We start from the raw sequence: 17,028 nt of genomic DNA on the forward strand, positions 1-17,028 counted from the left end.
TGGACAAATTCTCAAATTAGGAATACTTCCAAATTAACCATTCTTCAGGTGAAGGTCTCACAGAAATTTTACTCAAAGAGTTAGAGGCACGAGGCATTCCTGTTTTTTCACCTTGGTGATAAGGCTCCTCAGCGCCTCCTCACTTTCAGCCATCAGAGTGGTATCATCTGCATACCCAAGGTTGTTAATGTTTCTTCCAGCAATTTTAACTCCGACCTTGGATTTGTCAAGCCCCGCACCTCGCATGATGTGTTCTGCATACAAATTGAATAGGGAGGGTGAAAGTTGCATAGAATTGTGTAATGTAATGTTTGAGAGATACAGCATGCATCTGCTTTTTGAATGGCTTCTTTGAAAGTATGTCATATTCAATGTGGTTAATGTGCATTACATGTATGGAGTGTCTCTCTGCCTGGAATTCCGCCTTGGACTGTTCTTTGTTCCATAGAGCTTGGAGATTTGTTGGAAGCTGCAGTCATTCTTACTCTGCAAGCCTTAGGATGGGATACTATTCAGTTCTACTTTAACCACCAGATAGTGTTGCATGGGAAGGTGTTCAGTGAATAAAGCAGATGCATGCTGTATCTCTCAAACATTTGTAGAATAATTATACTTATACATTATATACTATTATAATATATATGCTGGTATATACTGATTATTTAATATATGCTCTTAATATACAATATAATTACAATGCAATTCTAGAATAGAGTAATAAAATGCAAAACGAATTATATTGCAATGTTATATAATATAATGATACAATACAATGGTAGAATATTATAATAAAACACAAAACGAACCATATCATAATGTTATATAATAATATAATATAATAATACAATACAATTGTGGAATATAATAATGAAACACAAAACGAATCTTATCGTGATGTTCTATAATATAATAATATAATTCAATATAATAATACAATACAGTTGTAGAATAGAGAAATAGAATACAAAATGAATCATATCATAATGTTATATAATATAATATAATAATATAATATAATTGTAGAATAGAGTAATAGAATACAAAACGAATCATATCATAATGTTATATAATATAATATAATATAATAATATAATATAATTGTAGAATAGAGTAATAGAATACAAAACGAATAATATCATAATGTTATATAATATAATATAATATTATATTATAATAATACAATACAATTGTAGACTGAAATAATAAAACACAAAACGAATTACATCATAATGTTCTATAATATAACAATATAATATTATATAATAATACAATACAGTTGTAGACTAAAATAATAAAACACAAAACGAATTATATCATAATGTTCTATAATATAATAATATCATAATATATAATAATACAACACAATATAATAATACAATACAGTTGTAGAATAGAATAATATAACACACAATGAGTCATATCATAATGTTCTATAATAATATTACTGTAAATAATATAAATATAAGAATATAAATACTGTAAATAATAATAATAATAATAATAATAAATATATAATAATACAATACAATATAATAATACAATACAGTTGTAGAATAGAATAATATAACACACAACGAGTCATATCATAATGTTCTATAATAATATTACTGTAAATAATATAAATATAAGAATATAAATACTGTAAATAATAATAATAATAATAATAATAAATAATAATATATAATAATACAATACAATATAATAATACAATACAGTTGTAGAACAAAATAATATAACACACAATGAATCATATCATAATGTTCTATAATATAATATTATAATATAATACAATTTTAGAATCGAATAATAAAATATAATATTTTAATATGATAATAATAATAATAATAATAATAATAATATCTGGCTACCAAGCTCTAAAATCTAGGGCAGTAAATAAAGAACAACACGCAGAAAACAGGAAACAATCAGGGCCAGCTAACACCTCCCAACAAAGGATTCCCCCAGGGAGGAAGCAGCCAGGCTTTGACGCTGCAAGTCTATTCAATGCTAATCAAGGTGACCAATGGCAACACCGCAAGAGAACAGTTCTTTCTCCCATTATGGAGATATATAAACCCCACTTGCCTCGTTTCCTACAGATCTCACAACCTCTGAGGATGCCTGCCACAGATGTGGGCGAAACGTCAGGAGAGAATGCTTCTGGAACCTGGCCAGGCAGCTCAAACATACAAACATTAAAACAGGATTAAATACTAATAATATTTTAAATATATTTTTAATATTTTTAATAATTTAATAATTTTTAATATTTTTAATATTTTTAATAATACTAATAATATTTTTTTTCCCCGTGTCAGGAGCGAATTGAGCCGCATGGAGCTGGAGCTGACAGGCGGAGCTCACCCACGCTCTCCCCGGGTTGGATTCGAACCGGCAACCTTCAGGTCAGCAGTCCTGCCGAGGGACTCCGACTAATAATACTAATAATAGTCGTAATAATAACATTGTCGGAGGCTTTCATGGTCGGGATCTCTGGGCTGCTGCGAGTCTTTCGGGCTGTTTCTGGGAAACCAAGCCCAGAACATACAACAAAACACAGCAACTAAAACACAGTTGACAACATTAAATAGCAGATAACAATCCAATTAAAACCATTAGAAGCAGAGAAAGGTATAAACACACCACTAAAAGTGAAAGAAACCTAATAATAATAGTATAATAATACCTCCAATAATACTAATAGTAACTATACTGATGATAAAACTAATAATAATAATACTAACAATACTAATAATAATGGTAATAATAATACTAACAATATAATAATACGAATAAAGCTAATAATGCTAACAATATAAAATACAAATACTACTACTAATGATACTAACAATATTAATAATAATACTAACAATATTAATAATACTAACAATATTAATACTACAACTAATGCTAACAATATATAACAATAGCAATAATACTAATAACACTAACCATACTAATAATACCAACAATACTACTACTAATAATAATACTAAGAATAATAATATGAATAATACTAATAATAATATAAACGATCTACTAATAGTAACAATATAATTATAGGAATAATACTAATAACAATATCAATAATAGTAACAATAGTAACAATAATACTAACGATGACAGTAATAATACTAATAACAGCACTAACAATATTAATAATAATACTAATAATGACACTAGCAATACTAACTATAATACTAACAATAGTAATAATACTAGCAATGACTAATAATACTAATAATGACACTAGCAATACTAACAATAATACTAAAAATAGTAATAATACTAACAACACTAACAATATTAATAATAATACTAACAATAATAGTAATAATACTAAGAATGACACTAACAATACTAAGAATAATACTAACAATAGTAGTAATACTAGCAATGACTAATAATACTAAGAATAACACTAATATTAATAATATTACTAATAATAATACTAACAATAGTAACAATACTAATAATATTAATAATATTCATATGAATAGTACTACTAATAATACTAACAATGATCATAGTAGTAATAATAATAATACTAAGAATACACTAATATTAATAATATTACTAATATTACTAACAATAGTAATAATAATGCTAACAATATGAATAGTACTAATAATAATACTAACAATGATAATAGTACTAATAATACCAATAATACTAACAATAACACTAACAATATTAATATTACTAATAATACTAGCAATAGTAATACTACTAATAATATTAATAATACTAATATGAATAGTACTAATAATAATACCAATAATGATAATAGTACTAAAATAATACTAATAATACTAACAATAGTAATAATGCTAATAATACTACTACTACTAACAATACTAATAATAATACGAACTGAACCCTAAGAGGAAGCATGTCCTACCTTGGATTTTATGGACTAATTCCCACAGAAAATCCTTCCACCTCTACTAACAATACTAATGATGCCACTAACAATATAACACGAATAATACTAACAATAACAGTAATAATACTAATGATAATAATACTACTACTAACAATGCTAATAATAATATGAATAGTACTAATAATACTAATAATATGAACAATGCTAATAATATGTATGTATTTAAATAAGTAAATAATATAATATAATAATATAAAATATTAATATAATAATAATATTTATTTATTTTAATAATAATAATAATAATAAAAGAGAAGAATAACAATGCTAATAATATGAATAGTACTAATAATAATACTAATAATATGAACAATGCTAATAATATGTATGTATTTAAATAAGTAAATAATATAATATAATAATATAAAATATTAATATAATAATAATATACATAATTTTTAAGAAAAGCTGTTCATGTCACATTCTATGTATTTACTTGGTTCTAGGTTACAAATGTGGAACCCTGTGACCAGGAACAACCATTGAAATTTTGAATGTTTTCAGCTGTAGTTGCCAGTGGAAAGATATCAGACAAATGTTAAAAATATGTTTTCGTTCCTACAGAAGAAAATAGTGATGATTGTTTAAACCCACCTTGTCTTTGCTTGTGCAAATGATTTCAAATGTAATAAAATAACCTCGTCATCACCAACACGCTCTTCCGCCAGAAAAACAAGCTCAAGACATCATGGAAGCACCCTTGGTCAGAGCATTGGCACCTCTTGGACTATGTTATTACATATGCCAGAGACCGCTGATAATAATTATAGATAATACAGTAATCCACCTTGGAGATTTCCTCCAGCATCTCGATGTTGAGACCCTCCCGAAATTGTCCTCTGAGGGCTATGTCGTTCCAGCCGGTATTATGGGCCAGCACTCGGAACTCGGCTATGTACTGGGACAAGGGTCTGTCCCCTTGGGAGAGGCGCCGGAGTTTGTGGCCAGCCGCCTCCAAATTGTCCTCGATCCCCCAAGTCGCCTTAAGGTGATCCAAGAAGTGTTGCGCTGATCTCAGATGTGGGGAGACTTGGTCGAACAGTGCCGTCGCCCAGTTGGCCGCTGGCCCGTACATATACCACATGTCCGAGAAGCATTCTTTCCTGACGTTTCACCCACTTCTATGGCAGGCATCTTCAGAGGTCTGTTGGAAACTAGACAAGTGGGGTTTATATATCTGTGGAATGATGTCCAGGGTGGGAGAAAGAATTCTTGTCTATTAGATGCAAGTGTTAATGTTGCAATCAATCACCTTGATTAGCACTGAATAGCCTTGCAGCTTCAAAGCCTGGCTGCTTCCTGCCCACGGGGAATCCTTTGCTGGGAGGTGTTTGCTGGCCCTGATTGTTTCCTGTGTGAAATTCCCCTGTTTTTTCAAGCCATCTGTTCTGTATATCAATTCTTTATCTTTTTCATGTTTGCTTTCTACAATGTATGGCACACAATGCACAATGACTTTCCCCAGGCATCCATATTGGAGGCCAGGCCATTATACCAACATGTCTTCTTGTCTAATCATACCATGAAGCATAGAATAGGATCAATCCAAGGCATTTTGCTGCTAGAGGCAAGCATCCCCTGCAAGCCACCTACAAAGGTCAACTGGACTCACAACTGAGCTTTACTGTGACACTGGTAAAAATTTGCTTTGCCAGCAATGCAGTAATAGGCCCCTGGCAGTAGAGATGTGTGCTCTTAAAGCAGGCATCCTCACATTGCGACCTTCCAGCTGTTTGCCCCTCCAACTCCCGGAAGCCCTATCCAGCTTGTTCAATTGTCAAGAATTCTGGGAACTGGAGGCCCAAACAATTGGAGGGCCACAGTTTGAGGGTGCCTGTCTTAAAGCCTTCTTGCTGCTTTGCCATCTTCAGGTGTGGTGTGCTCATTGCTGGCAAAGCAAATTTTTACCAGTGTCACAGTAAAGCTCAGTTGTGAGTCCAGTTGACCTTTGTAGGTGGCTTGCAGGGGATGCTTGCCTCTAGCAGCAAAATGCCTTGGATTGATCCTATTCTATGCTTCATGGTATGATTAGACAAGTATAACACTGTGCCTCGTATACTCAGGGCCCTTTCCTCCCATCTCAAATGAAAGTTTATAGCTCTGCAAAGAACATCAGCCATAAACATTTGTTTATTAGATGAATGTTATAAAACTGCATAATACTGTTTCAGTTAATCTTTGAATCTTTGAGGTAGCTTCAGTGATCTGATAAACAATGCTATAAAAAGTCTGACATCTGTTTAGTATGGTCAAACAAAGAAGAAATTATGTACTACACACAAAGCAAAAGGACAAAAAAGGGTAATATTTGCATAAAAAACCAATGCTTTTAAACATATCAGTGCAAAATTAGAAGTAATTGCAATAATTTAAATAGAAATACAGTGCATCCCATCATATTATCATATATGCGTTCAAAGAATACGTTTCGTTGGCTTCGACTCAGTCTGGACTAAGGTTTATGTACAAGGTTTTGTGGATGAATGGCTCAAGTATTTTATATTATTTTAAATCTGTTTTTAATTGCTTATGTTTTATTCTTTTGTATTGTTGTATATTGGCATCAAATTCTGCCAGTTTTGTAAGCCGCCCTGAGTCCCTTCAGGTGAGAAGGGCGGGATAGAAATGATGGAAATAAATAAATAAATAAATACATACATACATACATAATATTATGGAAGACTGTAACCAGTGACATACAGGTCTGCTTTTTAGTAGGCATTATAAAGATCCCTGCTCTTCCTTCACATGTTTTCATTTTCTTTAAAACAGACTTATACTGCACAGCCCTTTACACAGGTGATACCTTCAGGTGATGTGTGTGAAATTCTGTGAAACTAATTCAGCCCAAAGAGTTTCTGAATAAGGTGTTTCCCCAAATCCCCAACTTTTCACTCATTTTCTCAATTGAGAAGTCAAGTAGAGCAGAGAAGAATTACTATTATCTCCAATAAGTGACTGGAGACTTTGGACTTTCTTTGTTGGCCTTCCAATTGGGATAGTAAGCAAGAAGTGTGTGTTGTCTATCATCAGTCATCAGCAATAACGTGTACTTCATTAATTAGGCTCCAGTCATCCAGTTGAATGTTGAAGGAGCACATGGAGCACTCCTTCTACAAGGAAAAACCCTAAATACATTAGTGGGGTGAAATAATGGGTTATCTTTTCCTCCAACATCAGCTCACTAGGCAGAGTCACCTCAGAAGAAGCATTCTAGCCCATAGGATAAAAAGGCTACCCTGTCTCTGAAACTGAAGGTTCGAGACTCTGTCCTATAGGGGACTGTCTTCCATAAAATAGGATATGTTGCCATTCTAGATCTTTTTTTCATCTGAATTTCCTATCCATAAATCCTGTTCGATCTCCATATCCATATTTTTGTATCCACATAGTCAACCATCCAAGGTTGGAACTATTTTAAAAACTCCAAAAGGCAAATCAACTTTGCCATTTTATTTAAGTGATACCAGTTTACTATGCCAATGGGACCTGAGTATCCATGGATTTTGGTATCCATGAGTGGGGTATGTGTTCCTGGAATCAAATTCCACAGGATACCAAGCCCCCCCCCCCACACCAATATTGTTATTAAAGCATTTACAAGTTAATGACCTTGCATCTCATATTTCTCAATTATATCTTGCGGATCCTATTTCGGCATCAGTAGCCTCAATAATATAGAATTTTACCACATAGTATTGCTATCCCAGAGCCCCTGGTGGTGCAGCTGATTAAACTGCTGAGCTGCTGAACTTGCTGACCAAAAGGTCAGCAGTTCAAATCCGGGGAGCGGGGTGAGCTCTCGCTGTTAGCCCCAGCTTCTACTAACCTAGCAGTTCGAAAACATGCAAATGTGAGTAGATAGATAAGTACCACTGGCGGGAAGGTAACAGTGCTTCATGCAGTCATGCTGGCCACATGACCTTGGAGGTGTCTACAGACAATGCTGGCTCTTCGGCTTAGAAATGGAGATGAGCACCAACGCGCAGAATCAGACACAAGTTTAGACTTAATATCAGGGGGGAAACCTTTACCTACTGCTATCCCATGCCATTTCCATGAATAGGGAAAGTGTCAACTTATCGGAATGGGGACACTCATTATTGGTCTGCAATAAGGATTGCACAACTGCAATACTTTGACAATGTGAGCCCAATAGCCACCTCTTCAGGTGAGAAATGTAACTCTGCCGTCTTGCTATTCTGCTCTCCTATTTTATTTTTTCAGTTAGATAAAGACAGTTCACAATTCTGCAAAGTGGAAATATTTTTTAAAATACAATGAGGGGGAGTCGGAGAGGAAGGCAATCCTGCCCCCTGGCATAACAGAAGCAAAGTGCCTCAGATCATCGCAACAAGCAGATTGTTTCACAGTGGTATTATCAGGGGCTAGTGATGGGGTTTTCCCATCAATAGCAGGAGACAGCCTTGTTGCAGGGAGATGGTGGATTGGCAACACATCACACAGCATTGTGAAATAGTAACTGTCCTTGCTTCTGTGTTAGTTTGCCACTTCTGTGCAATAGTACTTAATCAGAAGAATATAGAACACTGGTGCTTGCCAGCAGAGAATTTGTTTCTGTAGAAATATTCCTTCTGTCCTAGTGTAAAGAATTAGTTAAAATGTTGATAGGCCTGTCTTGAGCATAACTTTAATACTGGCTTTTGAGTAAGTTGTTGTTTGACAGTAATTCAGGAAATCCACGGTGACTGCTGTTGCACTTTCTAGCATTGTTCATTTTTATGTTCAAAAAGTTTCCTTCGAGAAGCTGTTTTAGTGGATAAGATAGACATTAATTTCCCCAGGTAATTTACCATTCCCGGAAAGTACCAAACATTTTTTTTTGGAGCTGTGGCATGATTTCACTGCTTTGAACTTTCTTTTATCTATATAATTCAATTACCAAATGTAGTGGTTTAACCCCTTAAGTGAAGATTGTACTTCTCACAAATGTCATCTCTGTAATCTTATGTTCTTTTATCTATGTCTGTTTGAGAAGTATTTTTTTTACTGTTCAGCTTTAGATTTAAAATTGCTGTCTCCTTTGGTGGCACCTAAAATTATGACAACACTAATAATTTAAAAATTGCAATTGTAATAATAAGAGTGATGGCAATATTATCCATAATTGTGTTCTGGAAACAATCTTGGGGCAGCGAAATAGAAATGTTATGCATTCTTGGCACACTATACAGTTCAAATGTGATTAATATTATACAGAGTTTAATATTTTGATCTTCAACAAGCCTGAAATTGTCAAAGACTTGTAAAGCTTCTTCCTTTCCCCTATGAACATATGCACACTGGCTACAAGAAATTGTTGATTTAAATTTAGCACATGGGAGGGGTTTTTGATCAGTGGCAGAACCCACACTTTACATGCCAAAAGTATCTTTAGTTAAAAGGAATTCAGAAAAAAGCATTTGCTTAAGATCCTGGAGACCTGCTGCTAGTCATGATAAAATAGATGGCCCAATGGTCCTACTTAGTAGGCATGTGCAAAAAACATGGATGAGTCAGAAATTGTAAGAAAATTGGAGGTTTTGTAAGTTGGAAACTATATCCGAAGTGTTTACATGGCCCACACCAAATATTTTAGAATCGAAACTTAGCCCATGCTTTCTCATTTCAGTTTTGTAAATATCGGAAGAGTCCCAAAGTCAGTTTCATATTCAAAGCAAAGCAACGGAGCAAACCAAAGGTTGCCTTAGTGCCTTGCCATTCCTCTGTGAAATTAATGTAGTCTTAGCCTTAGCAGAGGGCAAAAGAGGGAGCATTGCATTTTGGGAATAGCACAGAACTCTGGGAAATGAAGTTTGGGAAGGGAGAATTCAAAAGGCCCTGCCCTAAACTACATTTCCCAGTCTGCATCAGGTTCAGAAAATACCAATCAGGATAGCAAAGAAAGAGGTCTATCCATCCCTAAAACTTTAAAAATTCGCCAAAAAATCAATGGATAAGTGAAATGTTCTGAATTTTAGTGGGCTAACAGTGGTAAATGTATTCTACCAAAAACTTTGAAAATGAGGGCGATAGAAGCACCTGAAGTTTCCCCAATTATAGTCATTTAATTATGCACATGTAAAATTTCTGTAATGAAATAGTAACAAAATTTTGTTATTCTTTTATAGTAATGCAATTCTCACTAAGTATACTTAAGAAACACTTTAAAAATGATTTGTAATAATTTTTGAAACATGTTTTTTCTGGATTGCACATCCCTACCACTTAGTACAGTAGAGTCTCACTTATCCAACACTCGCTTATCCAACGTTCTGGATTATCCAACACATTTTTGTAGTCAATGTTTTAATACATAATGATATTTTGATGTTAAATTCGTAAATACAGTAATTACTATGTAGCATTACTGCGTATTGAACTACTTTTTCTTTCAAATTTGTTGTATAACATGATGTTTTGGTGCTTAATTTGTAAAATCATAACCTAATTTGATGTTTAATAGGCTTTTCTTTAATCTCTCCTTATTATCCAACATATTCGCTTATCCAACGTTCTGCCTGCCCGTTTATGTTGGATAAGTGAGACTCTACTGTATAAGGAAGTTCCATATATTCATGTATTGTTTCTTTGGCAACTTGCTACTGTTAGATACAGTTTTCACCATTCTTTTAAATTGTTTCCTGTCAATGAAAGCTGCAACATGTTTAAGACCAAGCATTTCTTAACAAGTTTGGGAACATTTTTGCTAAATGCCAGATTAGTCCATAATAGAACAATTACCCTCCATGACCTGGTTAAGGATGAAGGGACTGACTGAGGCTGGGTATTATTGAAGCTGTGATGGTTGAGCTTAATGGAGCAGATCTCTCCCAGCTTTGTCCACCTGGGCACTCAGTGCAGCACTAGAATGGGGACAAGGATGGGACAGAAATTGCAATCATCCTAAAGATTTCTTTATAATTATTCTTTCTTGGGATTGAGTCCAGTTGATGCGGCTTAATGTTGTTGACAAGACGCTTGAATCAGTTTGGGTTGCCACATGTAAGTGTGACTATTGCCCATCTTGACTGATAAAACCTAGCAGAGGTCAATTTATGGATTGGTATAGGGGTTAATAAATGCTTCATTGAATCAGGTGGAGGTGCCTGATGCTTTGAAGGAGGCTCTTCTGAAGAGGAGCTTCATGGACCCAGATGTACCGTGTTTCCCCAAAAATAAGACAGTGTTTTATATTAATTTTTGCTCCCAAAGATGTGCTAGGTCTTATTTTCAGGGGATGTCTTGTTTTTCCATGAAGAAGAATTCACATGTATTGTTGAACAAAAAAGAACATTTATTATATACTGTACAGTAGTTGTCATCACAAACCAACATAACCAGACAAACTCTGAATCCTATCAAGAATTTCTAGTTACTACCATTATTTCCATGTACAACTGGTATGTACATTTACCAATCCTGCATGCTCTGGTGTTCTGTTTGGCAGGCACTGAGCATGCTTCCAAACAAAAACATTGCTAGGTCTTGCTTTTGGGGGAGGCTTTATATTTAGCAATTCAGCAAAACTTCTACTAGGTCTTATTTTTTCAGGGATGTCTTATTTTCGGAGAAACAGGGTACATGAGAACTACTGCACTATGATCAATATTCCCTTAGCCAAGGTGCTTAAGCATGCGGTGGCTGGGACACTTCAGGTGTTCTTGAAGAAACAGATTATCTGAGCCCATTAGTTGCACAGTTTAACAAACTATTTCTGGAAAAAGATATGGGGAGTGCTATCTTGTTGATCTTGCTGAATCTCTCAGTGGCTTTTGATACTATTGATCATGCTATTGTCATTGAGCCACAGCGCCTCCATATGTTTGGAAATTAACAAGGCTTCAAGAAAAAGATATGATTTTTCCTTTATTTTTTAAACCCTTTCCACTCTTTTAAAGTTCCGTTATTCCAAAGCCACTGGAGGCTCCAGGAGGACCCAGCATCAACTGTACCCCAAAGTACATTAAAACTGAACCCTTTAATAAATGTACTAGATGGTGATGATAATGATTATATTTATTTACACCTCACTTTATCTCTCCCAAAGGAGACTCATGATATTTTCTGTTTAACTTGTATTAATTGTGTACTGTATGAAATCTTAAATGTATAAAGCTGTATCAAATGTACTATGAAAGAATCCATTACCTCAATGCCCCCTATTTACATAGGCTTCTGTGAATGGAGATCACTGAACTATTTCAAAGGTCCCTCCAGTGATTTCCCAGACTTGATAAGACACTCTTCTTTGTGCATGTATGAAAGACAGATAATCCCTTTATCACCAGGGCTGTGTTTATATTGTGTTTACCTGTTTAAATGTAGTTCCCATGAAGAGATGGCTAAAACAAAGATGAATACATTAGCATTTTGAAAGGACAGCCACACATCTGATTGCCAAAGATTACCACCTTTGGTTTTCTGGATCTTACACCTTTGTCTTCTCGGAATTGGACACTTAAATCAACCAATTAATCATCTGAATACCCATGTCATCATCCTCTTCAGTTTTGCAGCCTCCTTGAAGGCAGCTCTGCAATGGATTGGACCTTTTAACCAATCAATAATTAGCTGTTCTTTTTCCCATCATGGGGATCCCCTCCTCCTGTCTGTGATGAAAAGGAAACCCCCATAGAATCATAGAAGAGTAGAGTTGGAAGAGACTTCATGGGCCATCCAGTCCAACCTCCTGCCAAGAAGTAGGAAATCACATTCAAAGCACCCCTGACAGATGGCCATCCAGCCTCTGTTTAAAGGCCTCCAAAGAAGGAGCCTCCACCACGGCCCGGGGGAGAGAGTTCCACTGCCGAACAGCCCTCACAGTGAGGAAGTTCTTCCTGATGTTCAGGTGGAATCTCCTTTCCTGTAGTTTGAAGCCATTGTTCCGTGTCCTAGTCTGCAGGGCAGCAGAAAATAAGCTTGCTCCCTCCTGCCTATGACTTCCCCTCACATATTTGTACATGGCTATCATGTCTCCTCTTAGCCTTCTCTTCTGCAGGCTAAACATGCCCAGTTCTTTAAGCTGCTCCTCATAGGGCTTGTTCTCCAGACCTTTGATCATTTTAGTTGCCCTACTCTGGGCACATTCCAGCTTGTCAACATCTCCCTTCAACTGCGGTGCCCAGAATTGGATACAGTATTCCAGGTGTGGTCTGACCAAGGCAAAATAGAGGGGTAGAATGACTTCCCTGGATCTAGACGCTATACCCCTATTGATGCAGGCCAGAATCCCATTGGCTTTCTTAGCAGCTGCATCACATTGTTGGCTCATGTTTAACTTGTTGTCCACAAGAACTCCAAGATCTTTTTCACATGTACTGCTGTCTAACCAGTCGTCCCAGCCAATCCCTGCACGCGTGAATCCTAACTAGCTTGCTTCTCAGCCAATAGCTTTTTGTGTGTGTCAGGAGCGACTTGAGAAACTGCAAGGCAGATCCCCTGGTGGTGCAGTGGATTAAATACTTGTGCTGGGAGGACTGATGACTTCAAGGTTGGGTTTCTGACCTGAAGGTTGCCGGTTCAAATCCAACCCGGGGAGAGCGCGGATCAGCTCCCTTTGTCAGCACCAGCTCTATGCAGGGACAGGGGAGAAGCCTCCCACAAGGATGATAAAAACATCAAAACATCTGGGCGTCGCTTGGGCAACGTCTTTGCAGACAGCCAGTTATCTCACCCCAGAAGCAACTTGCAGTTTGAATAGCTGTCAACAGTGTATAAAATGTCTTGAATTTTTCTCTGAAGGTGTGCTTGTTAATTGTCCTGTCATAGAATAACTCAAAGGCATTCATGGCCAGAATCACTGGGTTGCTATGAGTTTTCTGGACAGAAGCATTCTCTCCTGATGTTTCACCCAAATCTATGGCAGGCACCCTCAGAGGTGTGAAGTCTATTGGAAACTAGGTAAGTGGGGTTTATATATCTGTTGAATGTCTAGGGTGAGAGAAAGAACTCTTTGTCTATTTGAAGTGTGAATGTTGCAGTTGATCACCTTGGTTAGCATTGAATGGCCATGCAGATGCAAAGTCTGGCTCTTTCCTGCCTTAGAGAATCCTTTGTTGGGAGGTGTTAGCTGGCCTGGATTGTTTCCAGATTGCAATTCCCCTGTTTTTGAAGTGATGTTCTTTAATTGCTATCCTGATTTTAGAGGTTTTTTAAAATACTGGCAGCCAGATTTTGTTCATTTTCATGGTTTCCTCCTTTCTGTTGAAACTGTTTGCATGTTTGTGGATTTCAATGGCTTCTCTATGTAGTCTGATAAGGTGGTTGTTAGAGTGGTCCAGCATTTCTGTGTTCTCAAATAATATACTGTGTCCAGGTTCTGCTATGGACCTCTCTGGTTAAATTAGTCTGTAGTGCCTTTCATTTTACTTGATTTGTGTTTGGGCCCTTCTTTTGGTGGTCTTATGTAGATTTGTCCACAGCTGCAAGGCCATTAAATGCTAATCAAGGTGATCAATTGCAACATTCACATTTGTTTCAAACAGACAAGAGTTCTTTTTCCCAATCTGGACTTTCCACAGATATATAAACCCCACTTGCCTAGTTTCCAACAGACCTTTGAGGATGCCTGCCATAGATGTGGGTGTCAGGAGAGAATGCTTCTGTCCAGAAAACTCATAGCAACCCAGTGATTCTGGCCATGAATGCCTTTGACAACACATTATTATATTATTATTACTACTAAGAAGATAGTATTAATGACAATAATAATAAAACAAACTTTATTTGTATACTGCTCTATCTCCTTGAGGGGACTCAAGGAGACTAGGACACAGAACAATGGCTTCAAACTACAGGAAAGGAGATTCCACCTGAACATCAGGAAGAACTTCCTCACTGTGAGAAGGGCTGTTGGACAGTGGAACTCTCTCCCCGGGGCCGTGGTGGAGGCTCCTTCTTTGGAGGCTTTTAAGCAGAGGCTGGATGGCCATCTGTTGGGGGTGCTTTGAATGCGATTTCCTGCTTCTTAGCGGGGTGTGTGTGTGTGTGGACTAGATGGCCCATGAGGTCTCTTCCAACTCTACTATTCTATGATTCTGTGCAGTTTCCATCATAAATAAAACATTCAATTACAGAACAAGAAACATACAACCATAATAAAACACTGACTCAATTACTACTAACACAACATATTCATTTAAAATTAAACCCGTTTAATTTTTATTTTGCCCCTTGTACGCATAATTCAGCAACAAGGAGGAAAAACAATTTTGCGTGACTCAATCATAAGAAGGCCAAGTCAAAAAGTAGCTATTCTCAGTAGATTTTTCTTTGACTTCTTTTATGCAAGATCCATTACTTTGGGCAATGCCTAGACCCGTGGTTCCCAACCTTTGGGCCTCCAGGTGTTTTGGACTCCCAGAAATCCTAACCAGTTTAGCAGCTGTTAGGAAATGTGAGATCTGACGTCCAAAACACCTGGAGGCCCAAAGGTTGGGAACCATTGGCCCTAGTTAAAAGGATCTTCAAGGAGAAATAAGGATGGTGGGCCAAACACGTTTTAAGTCCACAAGGCTTTAGCTTTAACAGTTGCATGTCCACTTTTGTGTACTGAAGATACAGAAGATGGGACGAATCAGGCCAGGAAATGGGCCATATCCTCTCCAAACATACAATCCGTACACAAACAATAATAATAAAGGGCTGCTGGGATTGGGGGAGGGAAGCAGACACAAAGAAAAGCAATCCCAAGAGACGCTAATGGCCACTCTAGAGAAAGTGGGACACCCTTCCCCCCAAGGAACCCCATATACCCCACTCCATAAGGGCCAAAATTACCTTCAGTCAATAGCCCTGGTCCTCCTTCCCAATAGGAGAACTGGGGGAAGCATTTCCCACTCCCTAAGGGCCAGTTGCCTTCAATCAATAGGCCCTGGTTCAAAGAGAACTGGGGGAAACACAGCGGCGTGGCTCTCGCTGGCTATTGTCTTTCCCTCATAAAGAACCCCCCACTTCCGCCCCTGAGTGGACCGTTGGGAGAGAGATTCGTGAGGGGATTTCTAGGCCACTCCCGCTCCCCCCCCGAAAGACCATACCATTCCACCTCCCTCCGCCCTGCTGAGTGAATCTTGGGCGAGTCCATTATCTACAGGGGGGGAGGGCTGTCGAAAGGACCCCACTCCTTCCTCTTAGGCGCCGGTACCTGAGGGGCGTTGAAGGAGCGCTCCCTCGGCCCGCCACCCCTGGCAATGGCTTCCGGGAGAGTCAGCGCGGCTCCATCCGCCCATATCACGCGCGGAGAAGAAAAAAAAAGGCCCGACCGCACCGCTTTCCGGCTCCCTCTTCGCCTCCTCGAAGCCTCCCTCCCAACCCGAGCGCGCGGGCTCAACGAGCGCCCGGCCGCGCCGCCTTCTGCGCCCTCGCCCCGCCCCCTCCACCTACCATTCAGCCAGCAGGGAAACAATGACGTCACCTCTATTGACTTCCTGGCCTGCCAATCGCAGCCGCCAAACCTGCCAGACCGCCCCCTTTCTCTCGTTTTAGGCGCCCGCACTCTCTTTTTCTTTCTCTCTCCCTCCCCCCCCCCCTCCGGCAACGAGAGGACTCTTCCTTTGTTTTAGCTGTTACGCGGAGACCACCAGAGGGTAGGTCTCCTTTACGTCAACGCGATGACGTACCCGAGTCATAACACGCAGGCGCTATGGGGTGTTTCGTTTTTTCAAAAACAAAGCCCCCTCCGTTTCCCCCTGGTGTAACATGTATAGCCACCAGAAGCAACACAATAAAAAACCCATCCTTCATTATTAAAATTCCAAGGCCACATACAAAACCTATTGAAATTAACCATCAAAATATACTCTTAAAATTCCATATCAAACCCAACAAATTTCAGTAAGCTAGGAGGCATTACATTACTTGGGCAAATAAATCTGCTCTAAAACAGGCACTAAATCAGTATCAAGGCTGACACCTCAGGTACTGCAGAGAGGAGGATATTCCAAAGAGAATTGTAACGTAACAGACCCTTCCTTTGATGGCTGATGGCAATACGTATGCATATATCAAGAGGCCTTGAATGTGAATGATCCAGCCCACCACTGTTTCTAAGCACTGACCCACAATATGGGTAATTCCACCAA

At 37.6% G+C, this 17,028-nt stretch overlaps 1 protein-coding gene across 1 annotated transcript in view; it reads right to left on the bottom strand.

Moving 5' to 3' along the window:
• LOC134294860 (uncharacterized) overlaps window positions 1–16,575 on the bottom strand; it is a 39,166-nt gene extending 22,591 nt beyond the window's left edge. Inside the window, exons 1-4 of the mRNA XM_062966635.1 lie at window positions 16,517–16,575; window positions 16,092–16,326; window positions 2,086–2,179; window positions 112–254 (exon numbers count right to left, since the gene is read on the bottom strand). Of these exons, the coding sequence (XP_062822705.1) occupies window positions 112–254; window positions 2,086–2,179; window positions 16,092–16,326; window positions 16,517–16,575 (531 nt within the window). The remainder of the gene's footprint in view (window positions 1–111; window positions 255–2,085; window positions 2,180–16,091; window positions 16,327–16,516) is intronic.
• Window positions 16,576–17,028: the final 453 nt, after the last annotated feature.

The sequence above is a fragment of the Anolis carolinensis genome, unplaced genomic scaffold, assembly GCF_035594765.1.
Source record: "Anolis carolinensis isolate JA03-04 unplaced genomic scaffold, rAnoCar3.1.pri scaffold_25, whole genome shotgun sequence".
NCBI classification, from domain to species: Eukaryota; Metazoa; Chordata; class Lepidosauria; order Squamata; family Dactyloidae; genus Anolis; species Anolis carolinensis.